At 41.1% G+C, this 16172-nt stretch overlaps 2 protein-coding genes and 1 long non-coding RNA gene across 4 annotated transcripts; 1 reads left to right on the top strand and 2 right to left on the bottom strand.

Annotated features, from left to right (window-relative positions):
- Nucleotides 1-143: 143 nt before the first annotated feature.
- Nucleotides 144-16088, bottom strand: illr4 (immune-related, lectin-like receptor 4). Of its 2 annotated transcripts, XM_034201584.1 has the most exons (7): nucleotides 15982-16088; nucleotides 15722-15805; nucleotides 2161-2274; nucleotides 1977-2030; nucleotides 1295-1446; nucleotides 1081-1199; nucleotides 144-988 (listed from the first exon to the last, which is right to left on the bottom strand). In XM_034201584.1, exons 1-7 carry the CDS (start codon nucleotides 16043-16045, stop codon nucleotides 823-825), a joined length of 753 nt encoding a protein of 250 aa, XP_034057475.1. In that variant the 5' UTR covers nucleotides 16046-16088; the 3' UTR covers nucleotides 144-822. The 2 variants fall into 2 exon arrangements, with proteins under 2 accessions (XP_034057475.1, XP_034057476.1); XM_034201585.1 differs by lacking the exon at nucleotides 1977-2030.
- On the bottom strand, nucleotides 2282-5726 carry LOC117536645. The gene is made up of 2 exons (XM_034201582.1): nucleotides 4099-5726; nucleotides 2282-2997 (listed from the first exon to the last, which is right to left on the bottom strand). Exon 1 carries the CDS (start codon nucleotides 5066-5068, stop codon nucleotides 4157-4159), a length of 912 nt encoding a protein of 303 aa, XP_034057473.1. The 5' UTR covers nucleotides 5069-5726; the 3' UTR covers nucleotides 2282-2997; nucleotides 4099-4156.
- On the top strand, nucleotides 10795-12026 carry LOC117536648. The gene is made up of 2 exons (XR_004567597.1): nucleotides 10795-10902; nucleotides 11760-12026. It is a non-coding gene; the product is annotated as an uncharacterized LOC117536648 (long non-coding RNA).
- Nucleotides 16089-16172: the final 84 nt, after the last annotated feature.

Genomic DNA, 16172 nt, shown 5'->3' on the forward strand with positions numbered 1-16172 from the left:
TGGATATGACACATTCATAGTTTATTAAATCTTAAGAAGCCCTCAGACACTGTTGTTTGCAGATGTTGTGGTTTCGGCCCCTTCGGCAGGTCCGTGGGGCTTAAGAAATACACATTTTTTAATAAAAAAATGAAGAGATTATGAAGTATGATGTTTGGTTAAAAGTTAAACACAGCAGTTTATATAAGTACTGCTTAAACAAGATGTTGATTGACAGAAGGTAAACTAATACGTTCTAAAGTAATAATACCATTCAAAAAATATACTATCACCAGTAAAAGCCCTGCAATATTATTAATAAGTAAAAGCACTCAAAGCTGCGATCGTTATAATATACTACCTCGTATCTGATCAGATTGTTGTGCCTAATGCATACATTTTATTGTACTGTTGGAGTTGTTGGAGTTGGATCTCATTATTAAATGTTTTGTATTGAAATGCAATGAATATAATCATTATAGATGAATCTGCTTAAATAAGTTCTCCATAATTTGAATGATTGCTTGATTTGTAAAAATTGTGATAATATGGAGAAATGCTGTCACAATTACTCCGAGCCCAAAGTGACTTTCACTTATTTTGTGCAAATTCAGTGCCTTTATAGTTTAAAGTTAAATTGAACTTCTGTTACATGTGATCCCTTTCTTAATCATTCAACACATTCAAGAAACTGCATTTGAATGTTTGCACGGCTGTATATATTATTTTTATTTAAATAAGAGCTTTATTAAAAACCACCCTGCTCCACGTTCTGCATCCTGTACTGAGATAGATAAACAGGCTGAGACTTAAGCTGAACTGCTTTCAGATTCACAGTGAGATTCACACTGGTTTCTCACAGATACTTCTGTAAGGGTCTTCACAGGATTGATCAATCCAACACTTCAGGTCTGTCGCTCCACCTCTCTTCCCCATCTTCACACAATCCTCTCCATCAGGATTTCTCCCTTTAGCGTTGTTTGGCTCTCCTTTAGACCAAAAAGGAAAGCTGAGATTTGAAGAAGAGAAAGATGTGTTTTAATAAAACTGTTGACTTTGATATTGGAGATTGACAAAAACATTTGTTTACAACAATCAAACCTGCTGTTCAGTGCTGATCCGTCTGTCCACAGCCATGTGTCCTCTGTCTCTGAGTCCGTCAGTCCGATCCAGAACTTGTCTGGAGTCATCTTAACTCTCACTTTCTGCTCCAGGAATTCCTGGACAGCAAAAACAAATATGTTGAATAACTTTTCTGTGCTAACTACTGCAGAAACAAAGTGGTGAATCGTGACCCTGCAGCAGTGTGTCATACCTGCTCCTCTCTGCTCTCTATCTTAACCAAATCTCCTCCTTGGCATCTGCATTCATCTCTGCTCCTTGTCCATGTTGCTTTATTGGTGGAGAAATAATAGCATTTCCCTCCATAACGCTCCCAGCCGACTGGACATGTTGTACATGAGTACCCTTTAAAAAGATCAGAGCAAAGTCTTTATTCAGGTGATACACATCTGTTTTATGTGTGTGACAATCTGACACTTCATCATCAGAAGATGCAAACATGTGAGAAAGTAAATCCATCACTGACGGTTTACTTCAGGGCACTTTGGTGACTCCGGTTTAAATGGTTTTAGTCTCTCTGTTAGGAAAAAAGATAAAAAAGATTTCACCTCATCAGAGGTGTCTCTTGAGAACCGGAACAGAGATCAAAACTCTTGGTTCACTCAGTCGAGAAGAGACACAAAGATGAATATTCAACAGAACAATATGAGTGTTAAAAACTTGAAAGAGATCTGGATGTGGACAAAGTTTACCTGTGAGGTTTCTTATCTCAGCGTCATGCTCATCTATCATCTTTTGGAGAATCGTATAGATGGTGGAGTACATTATCCATCAGAGGCAAAACATTCCAAGGTCAATTTAGGGTGAAGGTTATTATTTTAGAGATATAGGTAATGATAATATATGAGTGTTATTACAAAATGAGTTAAAACAACCTTTGAGATTCTTTTCCACAGCCCGACTTTCTTCGGTTTGGTTGTTTTTATACACTGATTGTTAAAAAAGAGAAAGTAAGTATGGTTTGTAGAATAGTAGTAATCATTCCAATTTAGAGTGAGGATTATCATAAGGACAGATCTAGGTAATAATTTAAATGCAGAGAAGAAGAGAGAAACTCACAGGTCAGTGCGAGAGCGATGAGAGAAGCTGCCAGGAGAACACTGAGAACAAACACAGCCGCTCTCTCTGAGGTGACTCTACATCGTGGACCTGACTCAGATTGCTGTTGGGTATCTGTTGAGGAGAACAAGAGAGGGTCATGTCTTTACATTAGGTTAAATATTCTTTGTTACTATTCCCATTTCCAGTTTTTCACCCCCTATGTCTGTGTTTACTCCCTGTCTTTGTGTTTTCCCTCCTGTGTGATGGTGAGATTATTTACACCTGATGCCCTTCTGTCTTAGCATGCCCTCCCCAACTTTCGGAAAGTGTGATATTTATGAACATTTCCCCTAGATTTGTACTCTTATTTAAAGCCTCACAAATATGTATCTGTTATGACATCTGTTACAAATAATAGTATGATAATAAATCATAGTAATTTTCTTGACCTTATTTTCTCTCTCTTTCTTATTTGAAGACTTTTATTTTTCTAAATATTGTTGTTCTTTGTCTTTTATTTTGTATGCCCTGTAACCATATTATCTTTTAAAATGCAAAGAAAAACAGTTTTGCTCCTTGTGTGTTTGTTTTTAGGAACTTTTAAGACGCTATATCAGTAAAACCTTAATTCACATGTTCACACCCTACTGCCTGGTTCAAAAACCAGTTTCCTTTTTAGGACATTTTATCACTCCAAAAATCTGAAAAATACTGTCAACAGTCACAAAACAAATCTAAAATGCTCTATAAATCACGCAATAAAAACCTTAAGAATATAGATATACAACTGGAAGATTTGATGTGAGTACTGCCGACGTGGACATTTCTGGTTAGAAAGTATATGAATAAAATAAGTAGGGCCGGGACTCGATTAAAAAAATTAATCTAATTAATTAGAGGCTTTGTAATTAATTAATCGAAATTAATCGCATTTTTAATCGCATATACATATTTGACCTAAGAACAGTGAGAAGCAATTTTTTTTCACATGGATTTTAGTATACCATTAGGCGCATTCACACCGCAGTACTTTTCCCACAAAGGTTCATGAGAACTTAGTTCATGAGAACTCTTTGAACCTGGGGGAGGATTAGGCAAATGAAGCCGCTGACGTCACTTCTTCTTCTTCTGCTTTGGGTTTACTGGCAGGCCGCAAACCACTTCACGGCGTATACTGCCGCCCAAAGTCCCCGGCCGGAAGTCCCCGGAGTTGGGGACTGGCTTCAGTAGAAGCTGCTGGGAGTCCCAGCAGCCTTCCGAGTAAATCGCCAGAACGCCGACACCTCCTCATCTCCACCGCTCCCATGTTTTATTTTGTGTTGCCATAAGTTAGTCTCTCTGCGTTTCTGCGCTGGGCTAATGCTAATAATGCTAATGCGAGGATAATAAAATGGCGACTTCACAAAACTTTTTGGGAGTTTTACGGGGCGTGGTTTGCAATCCGCCCAGCCAATCAGAAATATAGCTCTTTTCTCACAAGAGAGCCGTACGAAAGTCCCTGCTTTCGTGGGGGTAAAAAGGTTCTCATGAACTAATTTTAGTACCGGCTCTTTTTGGTGTGAACGCGATAAAAGAGGCTAACGTCCACGCTAGCTTCCACGCTAGCTGCTATATGTTTTTGCATTGAGGTGATACTTGAGGCTTGATGTGCTGCGGTGATATGCGAATTCCTTTTTGCATAATTTGCACACAACCGTGCTCTTATCGACGCTTCCATCCGTCCGTTTTTTAAAACAACATTTCCCACTGTTGTTCACTGTGGTTTGTTGTTGTCTGAAGTCATGAACGTTAGTTGGTGCTCCAGTATAATCGGTACGCCTGAAACTCATCCAGTGGGAAACGTTCCGCGGTGCAAAAATAAGTGCGATTAAAATGCGTTAATTTTTTTAACGCGTTAATTTTTGTGTAATTAATTAATCTTAATTAACGCGTTAAAGTCCCGGCCCTAAAAATCAGATATTGCATTTCTAGCTAGTAATTTGAAAACATATAATTGGCAAATATCAATGACAATTTATTTGTGTGTCTTAGTGGGGAAGGCTCTCCCCGCCTGCTTCCAGCCCTGTATGGGGCTTACTGCGCACCACGTTTCCCAGGTCCCTAAGGAGCATGAAAATAGTCGTAAGTGCATTATGTCCAAGGGGGTCAGATACAGCTTACTGACCCACAGCCCCCCTCCTTTCACCAGTCCTGTGTTGCCCCAGCAAGCGCAGACGATGAAAATGAGCCCGACATGTCCAAAAGATAAAACCTTATTAACGGGCCTGACGTAGACCAAGACGCCGCCGTGTATATGTCCTCCACACTTACGCCGTTGAACAAGGCTGTCGACACAGCCATACCACGTGTAGAGTATGCACGGACCCCAGTGGGAAAGGCTCTCCCTGCCGGCATGTGAAATGCACTCGCAGAGCCATCCTGTCAGGCGTTTCTTGGACAGAGCTTTACCGGCCACACCATCCCCAAAGCACACAAACAGCAGTTCAGTGCGTCCAATAGAAGCCTTGCGCCCTACATAACATGCCAGCGCACGCACCGGGCAGAGGAGATGCAATGTTGCCTTCCTGTCCCCAGTATGGGGTGGAAGACTAAAGCCGTCTAACTGTATAGCCCTCGACCTGAACAAACTCCTTAGGTTCTTGGGAACAAAGGAGGGGTTCGGTCTGAGTGTCGCCCCGCTACGGTCACCACGAATGAAAAGGCAACTCAGGTGCACCGACAGAGCGGTCAGCTCGCATACTCTCTTGGCCAAAGTGAAAGCAAGCAGCAAAGCTGTTTTCAATGATAGCGCCTTCAGGGAGGAGAGCTCCAGTGGCTCAAACGGTTCTGTAACCAAAGCCTTGAGAACCAATGGCAGATCCCATTGCGGGGTGGAGACATGCACCACTGGGTGCTGTCTCCTGACCCCCTGCAAAAAACGCGTCATAAGCGGTTGACTAAAGGCTGACCTGCCGCCAAATCCCTCATGGCAGGACGAGATGGCTGCTGCATACACCTTAACTGTGGAATGAGCAAGCCCCTTGTCCACCAGTATCTGTAAATAGGACAGAATAGAGCCCAATGTACAGGACAGAGGCTCTGGACTCCTTTCCTCACACCACCGCTGGAATCACAACCACTTCGTCCTGTAACAGGCTGTGGTGGATCCTGCTCTTCCTGCCTGGATAGTCTGTATAACATTGTCAGACAGTCTACCCCGTCTCAGCCTGTCCCTCTCAGGAGCCAAGCCTGGAGAGGTTGGCCCAGAGTGGGTGTGGAGGCTCAATTTCCAGTTCAGTTTGAGTCGCCGAGAGGCTAAGCTTGGCTATAAACTGTGACGCGTTTTCGAAGAGAAAGCCCATACTGAAGCAAGATAGTTATAGGATATTTAATAAACAAAATCAAAACACAGTAACTATGGACAAAACGGTCAACAGAAAAAATGACAGCACAAGCTCACCCTCTGTCATCCGCACTCGACATGAAACAGGTGACTTATATAGACAAACCACACCCATGTGACAATTACCGGAAGTGCTCAACAAACAAATAAAAGTGACGTAAACAAATAATAATAATAATACAAATAATGAACTTGGGCTAAGTAGCATTAAGGCACCTACAGTGGGTAACGCCCCTATTGCACCTGCTTCCTGAGACAGCGCCCCCCTGAACTGAGGAACTGTCCAGGGCTGGCCCACCATCATTTGTGTCACTTCTGCGCACCACGGCGCCGAGCGGCGACCTGGCGCTAACAGAATGACTGACAACTGTTCCCGTCTCACCCTCTCCAGGAGGGGGAGAATGAGACACAGCGGTGGAAAAGCGTAGAGCAGCTTTCTTGGCCATGGCTCGTGCGCAAACGCGTCCACCCCCACGGGTGGATTGTCCTGCCGAGCCAGGGAAAACCATATGATACAGTGGTTGTTGCGCCGGTTGGCGAACAGGTCCGCCTCCGCTTTCCCAAACTGGGCCCAGATCTGCTTCACCACCTCCGGGTGGCAGGGGCCAGACGAATGGACCTCTTGACATGAGGTCGGCCCTCCTGTTCTGATGTGGTGGGCCTTCAGAGATAACACATTCTCTGAGGCCCACAACCACAGGTTCTCCGCTGTGCTCAACAAGGTGGCAGAGCGGACTCCGCCCTGCCTGTTGATGTAAGCCACTGTGGTGCGGTTGTCGCTTCTCACCAACACATGTTTGCCCTGTAGTAAGGGTTTGAAGTGCTGTAGGACCAGTACTACTGCCCGTAGCTCTAGAACAGGGATGGGCAACTTGGATGGTGGTGGGGGCCACATAATTTATGTACTGGCCATCAGGGGGCCGCAGATTCACTTGGAACACACACACACACAAATTCCATGTATTGTATGTAATTATTAACAAAGATACTAAGTCTGACATCTTCATTGACATTTTTCAATCTTTCAAGGAACATCCTCTAATAAGCTCACTAAACAAATATCAGTTCACAGACATTTTATTAAATTGTTACAAGTGGCATGTTTGCATTGAACAGGTTATTTAACAGTGGAATACAACTATTTTAAACTATTGGAAAGCACGGAAAATGTGTGTGCATTGAGATTAACCATTAAGATGACATAAACATCAAGTCATGAACACTAACCCAGTTGTTGTCTAACTTGAACCTAAGACACTTGTAGCCTGTCTCTGCTGACGCACAATAAGGGGAATGTCAACACAGGCACCTGTCAACCCGCACTCTGCTGTTCCTCAGCGCCGCTCCCCCTCCCTCCCGCTGAAATTATGAATGAAAAGCGTATAGTAATCATAGATAACATGGCAGGGTCCGTGACAGTTTGTTTTCATTTGATTTCAAATAAACAAAGTCTTGGTTTAAGTCCCCGCCATTTGCCCATCCCTGCTCTAGAAGGTTGATGTGCCGAGTTTCTGTCAGAGGCCAGCCTCTAGGCAGGTCCCCCCCCCATCCTGTCACGGACGCATCTGTGAACACCGTGACGTAGGAGGTCACCTGCCCCAGTGGAGTTCCCCTCGGCAGATGCTTTGGGCGGTGGGCTCAAGCACCCAGGAAGTGCGCTGGAGTCTGATGAGAATATTCGTGCTGGCCAAACGGCGGTACTACACTTCCTTTAGGTTGCTGGGCCCGCTTTTTCCCATTGACTTACATTGGGAAAGAGTGGTCTGTAACTCGTTGGATAATTTTTTTTTAACTAAATAAACACCCCAGTATGAACACTTGTATAGCCCTTATTAAAAACATTCGTTCCTCAAGTTGTAAAAATGTGCTAATAACGTTATTCTGAGAGTTATTTCCCTCTGCATTATGAACGCGCATCTAACCCACGGGACCGCGCCGCCCGTCACGTTCATGTTACGTGTTCAGCACTACATGCGTTTATCTTTACCCATGGATGCACAATAAGAACGGACCCATATCGCCTTACTGCCAGCCCACGGAGCTGTAATAATGGATATATTGCACATGTTTGCTATAATTCATAATTTGTAAAATATTATACTACATGGGCTGTATGATTAAATCTTGTACCATAAATGTTATAAAGTTAATATTACCGACGTTAGATTAACGTCCCTGTAGCTTATTATATAAAGAATGCATCTAACGTTCCGCTGTTCATTATAATAAAAAAACAGAGCATTAAACAAACCATCATGCTCTTACTTTGAAATCATGCGGAAATATCGTCATCAGCAGGCCATCACATGGTTTCCGAAAATAACCGAGTGACACGAGTAGATTTTAGCGGAGACCGGCGGAAAATATGTCTCAAAATTCCGTGTGTGACGATCCACAAGCAGAAATGTGAGATCCGCAAGCAGAGATTTGAGATCCGCAAGCGCATTTTTGGTCGACAAATACAAAATGGATTCACAAATGCCTGATCGAAAGTTGTCAATGTTAAAGAGATATTCACAGATCTTTTTTTTATTTGTGAAAATATTTAGCGTATTTGCAGATCCGTTTTACACTTGCACATTTATTTGTGAGTTTGCAAATCTTTTAAACACATTTGTGGATGGTGTTTTACATTTACAAATCACATATTTACACACAAATTATTTTTATGTTCACCCAAATAATTACGAGACATATTTATGCCCATAAACGCAACTCACATTGGTTTCTCAAACGAGATGGGTCTGGATCATAGACTGTATAGGGTCTGGATGCAGGGGCGGATCTAGACAAATATTCATGGGGTGGCAAGAGGGTGGCAGGAGATTTTGAGGGGTGGCATCCCCTGACAGAATTATATGCTGATTGAAATCGCAATCATATCAATCAATTAGGGATGTAACGGTACACGTACTGAAATTATTCGGTACGGGCCCTTCGGTTCGGTACATGTGTGTACCGAACGAATATAGAGTTAAACGTAAAAAATTGAGAAGAACTTTCTGGAAGTAATCTCAGGTATATATCATAGAGCGACCAAGTCATTTCATTGGACGAGAGGCATACTATGAGAGCTGGTCACAGGGATGCGTTCAAATGTAGTCAGTAATTTGAGGAACTGTCGAAATGGCGAACGCAGATAAAGTTGAGCTGAAAATCCTCCAGCATCATTGAAGTCTCCGGTTTGGGAACATTTTGGTTTCACAGTTACGTACAAGGATGACGGACAAAGACAGGTGGACCGAACCAAAGCTGTTTGTCGACATTGTTCAACTAACATTGGTTACGCGGCTGGCAATACATCACACTCATTTGAGGCATCACCGAACATGAATATCACCGGTACCAAAAGAAAAAAGACTGAAGTGCAAACCCAACTCCCACTAGCATGTAAGCCTCCACCACTCGCAGAAAGTTCAGACCGAGCCAAAGCTATTACAAACGCCAAGTATCCTTATATTGCCATGTTAGCAAAGCGCTACCTGGCTGTGTCTGCTACCTCTGTCCCTAGAGAGGGTGTTCTCCACAGCAGGAGACATTGTTAGTGCCAGCAGATCTACCATTTCAGCAAGCAATGTGGACAAGTTCATCTTTCTTTAAACAACATGAAAATACAATGAAAAGCAAGTCCTAATGTCAAGCCGGCTGCTTAGGTACAGTACAGTTCAAATACAGATTATTTCAGTTCATCGAAATGCTGCACCTTAATGTTTATTTTACTATATTTTGTATTTATTTGAATACATTAGTCAGTTTAATAATAATTTTTAAAAAATATTTAATGTTTTGTGATAATTTTTTCTGCTGTACCGAAAACGTACCGAACCGAACCGTGACCTAAAACGAAGTACGTACCGAACCGAAATGTTTGTGAACCGTTACACCCCTACAATCAATGTTAACTTGGAAAGCCACAATATTAATATTTTAACTCAATCACATAGGTGATATTATTGTGGCACATCAGTAAAGCCTTACATATAAGGTGGCAGACGTAATTTAATGAATTTTAACTGAACAATAACTGAATGAGTTTGTCTCACTCTTAGACCAGCAGGGGTACCAAATATATACAGACTGCTGCAATAAGTACATTAATTAACTGTCTCATCGATGTTTGTCTGAATGAATATGATACTATTAACAATCATATTATTCCTATCAGCTGTCAATCACTGTTAATAAATAATAATAATAGATTTAATTTGTTAGCGTTTTTACAGGTGCTCAAAGAGGCTTTACAGATATAGTGAAGAACTGTTATGATTCACATATTCATTTATTATTGAATAAAATATATTTTGAATGATGAATGTTCATCAAGATGCTTGCTCACCCTCCTTCAATTTTGAAAAACAAGTAATTATATCATTATTGATATACAGTTACAACCTTGACTTTACATCAGAAAGAACAAACATTAAAGAAGTGACTAACTGCATCAGTTAGGGTTAAAAAACGTGTATTCAGCTAAAACATCACTGCAGTTATTATCCAGTGGAAGGTCCTTACCTACTGGCCTAGTTAAATCAAAGTGGTTACTTTCTGTTGGCTGGGCAGTGTAGTTGTACACACCGTCTTATTTTACTTTCTCAGGACTTAAAACTGTTTTTTGGGGGCAGACCCCCTCAAAGAAAAAAATATATACACGCATACAAGGTCATCATCTTAACAGTTTGTTATTCTCATCGAGTCATCCGTGAGCAGAGCATCAAGTTGGCATGTATATTACAGCTGAATGCGGCGATTACTATTTTGTTCAGCAAAACGCCTCACAAATTTATTAAGATCAACAGCTGTAGTGCGTTTTGATTCAATGCTGAGTACAGCCAAACTTGACATTCTCTTCTCTGTCATTGTAGACCGCAACTACCTCATTCCTTCAGTGCTTGGGTCCGAAACGCTTCTCGTTTTGCGCCGTCCCCCGTTCAAGTGAATTCGCCACCAATCATATTTCCACTCTTGCGCCAGGACCGGGGGAGGGGTTACATGACGTGCATCTTGTGCTGCATTCACTTGCACTCGGACATTAGAGACTTTTTCTCATAAATGTCCGAAGAGCCACAACGTTTCTTTCAAAACAAAGATGCCAACTGGGGTGGCAGCTGGGGTGGCAAGGCTATTGTTTAGGGTGGCAGTTGCCACCCCATGCCACCCCGGTAGATCCGCCCCTGTCTGGATGCAGACCGCAGCAAGGAGGCGGATCCTATAGGGGGCGTTTCCTAACTTTTTTTATCCAATAGAATAATGACATTCAGCAGAAATACATACTGTAGGTGGCAGTAATGCAATTTAAGGGATTCCAGCTGCTTTTATAAATCCTCGCAGAAGAAGTCATTCGTTCTTTCAAGATGGCCGAACAACAAGTTGAAACAGCGGTAATAGTATTTTCCAGAGATGCATGTTTATATTTATTGTAATGTCATTTTTCTTAACACACAATTGTCTCGTTATCAAAGTACAACATCGACTGTCCAACCTCGTTAAGCGTTAATAAAGTTATTAATAGTTGTATGTGGTAAACATGTTTGTGGTATTAAATGCTAATTTAGCAAGATGCTATAAACACGTTGGCCTATAGTCCCGTGTGCAACCAGGCCTACTCTACTGTTGTAATAACGTTTAGCTTAGATAGGTCAATAGATTATCAGGCTCGGTAACAATACTGATTTGTGTTACCAAAGCTGATCATCTAATTGACCTAAGGTTAGCATATGCTGTGATGCTAACCAGCACTTAGCATGATGCTAGTGTACTGTTGTATTATCTTGGAAATATAAGTAGGCCTGCCCTACATACTGTAACTTAATCAAATAATATGGTATGGATTCGGATAGACAACATGGCTAGCTTGGTTTGTTGAATTGAGTAATACGATGTGCGGTACTGATTAAGGTTGTAACTGTAACAGTTTGTAACTACTAGTTGTAATGAACCAGACGAGAGACGGACGCATCCTTTCCGTAAATGTCGGCTGCTGTATATAGTTACGCTTTCATTTAGACTCCCACATTTTTATGTGCACAGCATCTCTATGCTACAGGTAAAGTCACTCACTTATAGAACCACAATAAGCTATAGGTGCAGTCAACTTGGACATGACTGCTTGTCTGGCTTGAAGAAAGGCCAGCGCAAAGGTTTTTTTTGGGTGGCAGCTGTAGGCTTCTGGCTTAAATAAAAAATAACCTGAACCTACGTTTTAGACAATTGAGTCCTTCTTTTCTTTTCTCATCAGGTGTGGTGACCTGGAAGGAGTACTCTGTGGAGTACACCAAGACCTACAGGATCTCCAGCTGCATACAGTGCCGCAACCTGTACAAGGACTCGGAAGGCTACAGGGGACAACTCTTGGGGATGTACTCAGAAGATGAGCTGGCAGGATTCTGCAGCATTGACTGTTTTTATGATGCTGGAGGCACCTTCCATGAAAATGGCTGATGGGGTTAATAATAATTAGAACAGCCAATAAAATGTTTGTTTAATAAAGACTTTACTCTTTGTATGTACTGTATATATTTTTTAATTAATCTTACCACAACATGAACACATGAATGATACACATCAGGACAGTAACTTCAACTTCAGTATTTTAGGTGTACAGAAACCTCTACTCATGTTGTTAAATGATATACAGCAATATCTTCCATAAAACGTAGTTGATTGATTTGAATAATAATTACTACCACTGCACAGTGAAAAATGATATGCCTACAATTTATGAATTTGTCTTCTCTGTGGGTTGTATACTCTTCATTCTTTATGCAAATTAATTATAATTATTATTTTTCAAAGCTCGTTTGATTCATTCAAAACAGAGAGCGTCATATACCTTTAAGAAATACGTGGGGGGCGGGGTTCATAACCCTTTAGGAAACGCCCCTATAGGATCCGCCTCCTTGCTACGGTCTGCATCCAGACTCTCTTGTCTCAAACAGCATCTCTGTAAACTACGTGTATTCACTGAATTTCACTCTCTGCCTTTAACGGCTCGTTGTAGCTCCAATAGCTCCAGCCCCCACCCTCCCTGTGAGCACAGTGTGCTCTGATTGGTTGGGACACGTAACATGAACGGCGCGGTCCCGTGGGTTAGATGCGCGTTCATAATACAGAGGGAAATAACTCTCAGAATAACGTTATTAGCACATTATTACAACTTGAGGAACGAATGTTTTTAATAAGGGCTATACAAGTGTTCATACTGGGTAGTTTATTTAGTTTTAAAAAAATTATCCAACGATTTACAGACCGATCTTTCCCCATGTAAGTCAATGGGAAAAAGTGTTTCCGGGCCTGGCAACCAAACAGAAGTGTAGTACCGCCATTTGGCCAGCACGAATATTTTCATCTGAGTCCAGCGCACTTCCTGGGGGCTTGGTGCAGCCCCATTGAGACACGGGCTGCTTCTCAGGTCGATTAAATGAAATCCTTGCTTCCCTCACTTGCGTCGTTTCCCTGCGTTTAGTCCCTCCCACCAGGGAAGCATGGAGAGATGCAAGGCAACCACGAGAAGCAGGGAAATGAGTTTTAAGAGCAATGGGACATCCTTTCCTCCGGAGCGTCACGTGAAGCGACGTCCGTTTGTGATGACGCTGCACAGCTGATCGTCTGACAGCAGGGGCCCATTCCAATAGTCCATTTAGCTTAGGAACCTTCCTAACCAAGTGAAATGACCCGGAAGTACGTCAGTGGCAGCCATGATAAGTGCCGTTCCAATTCGCCAAATGAAAGGAAAGGAGGTTTCAAACTTCCTTTATAACCTCCTTTGGCTTAGGAACCACTGGACCTCCCTAGCCGAAAGGAGAGGAGAAAATGCTGCCCCACAATGCATTGCAGCCTTAGCATTTGCCGTCACTCAACAGTCGGCCGTTCACGGACACAAACGATAATGGGAGAAATTATATCATGAAAGTTACGGTGCTTATTAAGCATTTTAAAACGTATGTGGTAAGTTGCCAAAGTGCTTTGTTTTGAACGTTCATCAGTATTATAATCAAAAAGAGAAATATGAACGTTAGTTTTTACTGAAATGATCAAATAAAGTCAACATTTCACTGAGCTGTGTGGGGTTGTTCAACTTTTAAAAGATGTTTGAATGGTGATATACAGTGATAGATATTAAGGACTAACGTTTATAATAAATACATTTGTATTGATTTTAAGATATTTTCATAGTTCATACAATCATACGTATTGGGATCATTTGTATTAATGTGGACCGGAGGGAGAGGGTGACGAGCATAAGTTTCACTTTCCTTTTTTATTTCAATTCCAACTTTGGTCATGAAGAATATGTTTCTCTGTTGTCCACATTCATAACACAACAGCATCAGAGCACGGTGCAGAGTCTCTAGATGAGTCCCTCGTTCTTATTAAACATCCATGTTGTAGTCCGCTGTATAGACAACTGTAGTTTCCATAGTTTCCCCACAGCAGCAGACGCACATTCATGACGTCCGCTGGCGCATCATAAACACGTCGGATAGTGAAAGTGCATTCGGATTCTCTAGTACCACAGTCTCTTCTCTTAAATCCTTTTGAATTCTCCTATCCACTATCCCTTAACCCCGTGACGTTTCACTCAGAGGTCAAGGAATAGGAGATAGGGTTAGAATTTAGGAGCTAATTTTTGGATTATCGGAACGCAACCCAGCTCTGTCCCCGTTATTTCCACACACACCCCCCCGCCTCTGTTAGTACACATTTACTGACACAAACATTTGTATCATCTGTTGTAGACCCCAATAAATAAAATAAAATAACAACTAATTCTCAAAAAAGATAAACGCCAGTCTTAAAATGTATAAACGAACAATAGTTTGATTAATATTGATTAGAGTGCACAATAGAAATAAAATAATTGAGAGAAGAAAAAGAGATATGTTATCTATCAAAACCCAGTTAGATTAACATTCATTGGATTGCACACTTTGTTTATTTGTGTGGATATGTAGTAAATTAACATTTTAATAGCACTTAATGACTGACTGAATGGAAATGACAATACATGAAAATGTAAAACGAAAAAAGCGATCATGAAAATGTTTCCAAAAAATGAATTAAATGATTTTTGACCACTTTGTTGTTCAGATATATCACATATTTGTAACTAAATGATACATGAATTGAAACAAAACACGGTATAAACTGAGGAGTGACTCCCGTGAGGTTCATGTATTTTCTTCACTCTGCTCTCATGTCAAGAAGCATCAGATCAGTGCATGCGTCCAATCAGTGAGCGATACACAGTAAGGGGGCGGGGTGAGTATCTGAGGATTTCATCGGAGGATGGTCTGGTGGTTCCTCGGTTATCACTCCTCCATGATCGCTCCTCGCTCCTCGATCCTCGGTCCTCCGGCAGAAATAAGAGCCATGGGACGGTACTCAAGATGGCGCAGGCAAATCAACTTCCGGTGAGACCGAGGAGCGAGGAAATTAAAATAGTCGACCTGAGAAGCAGCCACGGCCATGGTGAGTACAAAATAAAACAGGAAGTGGAACATAAACTAAACTAACATGACAATCACAAGCATGACAATACTAACATATTTGACGTGACACAACAAACAGGAAGCAAGTCAAACAGATCACTTATATCCTTTCTTCTTGTTCAGTTCCTTCTTTTTTTCTAAAACTTGTATTTTTTCATCAACACATTTTACAGTAACGAATGTAATGAAAGTAATGAAAGTCCTCTCTACATTTAGTGATGGATTTTTTTATGAAGTAATGAAAGTCCTCTCTACATTTAGTGATGGATTTTTTTTCTTTATAACAAAAGTGTAAAAATGTAACCCTAACCTTCCATATACAGTATTATTCTTGTTTTTTTTACAGCATTAATAAAGTCCAAACATGGAGGGTTTTTAAACTGACACATCAGGATGCAATATTTTTTATTTTACTTAAGTAGGAATACACATTCTACCAAGCAAATGTATCTTAGTATATTATTTCTTTACTGTAATATTTATTTTTGAACACACCCAAATCTTTCTTAAGGTACAAGCTGTTTGTTTGTTTTGTTTAATATATGTTTTGTTTGTTTCAAGGACTGAGCACTTAACTGTAAGATTTAGATGATAAGATACATAGTTTTATTCAGACATCTTTCAGTGGCAGTTGCATTCTGACTCAACTGACTGGAGGTCACTTTCCTGTTCACCTTTCTTATTTATAAAATAGTTTTTGATCACTCACCAGGAAGCTCTGTGGATGGCTGCTTCTTCACGATCCTGACTTCAGAGCAAGTGGTTTCATGCGGTGCCGATGAGGACGCGCTGCCTGCCACACAAACCACGAAACAACCCAACTTTCTGTTAAATGAGCTCTGAATATGTACACATTCACATTTCACTCAAATGACAGAAACACATGCGTCTTTTCTTTTTTAGAAAAGGTAGGTTTTTGTTTTTAGGAATAGATAGATAGATAATTAGATAGATAATTATAGGACTCACCATGAGTATTTCCCTTGTCTCTTTTGAACTTTACATCAGAGTACACAACTTCAGCTTCAGGCATTGTATCGCTGTGATCATCAGTGTCTTTAAAAGGGAAAGGAACGCTTCACTGCACACTGTTAAATTGGTAAAGAAAATGCTGGGGGAGGGCTTTATACAGAGTTCCTCAAAATCTAACAAATGTTATA

Source organism: Gymnodraco acuticeps, unplaced genomic scaffold (assembly GCF_902827175.1).
Source record: "Gymnodraco acuticeps unplaced genomic scaffold, fGymAcu1.1, whole genome shotgun sequence".
NCBI classification, from domain to species: domain Eukaryota; kingdom Metazoa; phylum Chordata; class Actinopteri; order Perciformes; family Bathydraconidae; genus Gymnodraco; species Gymnodraco acuticeps.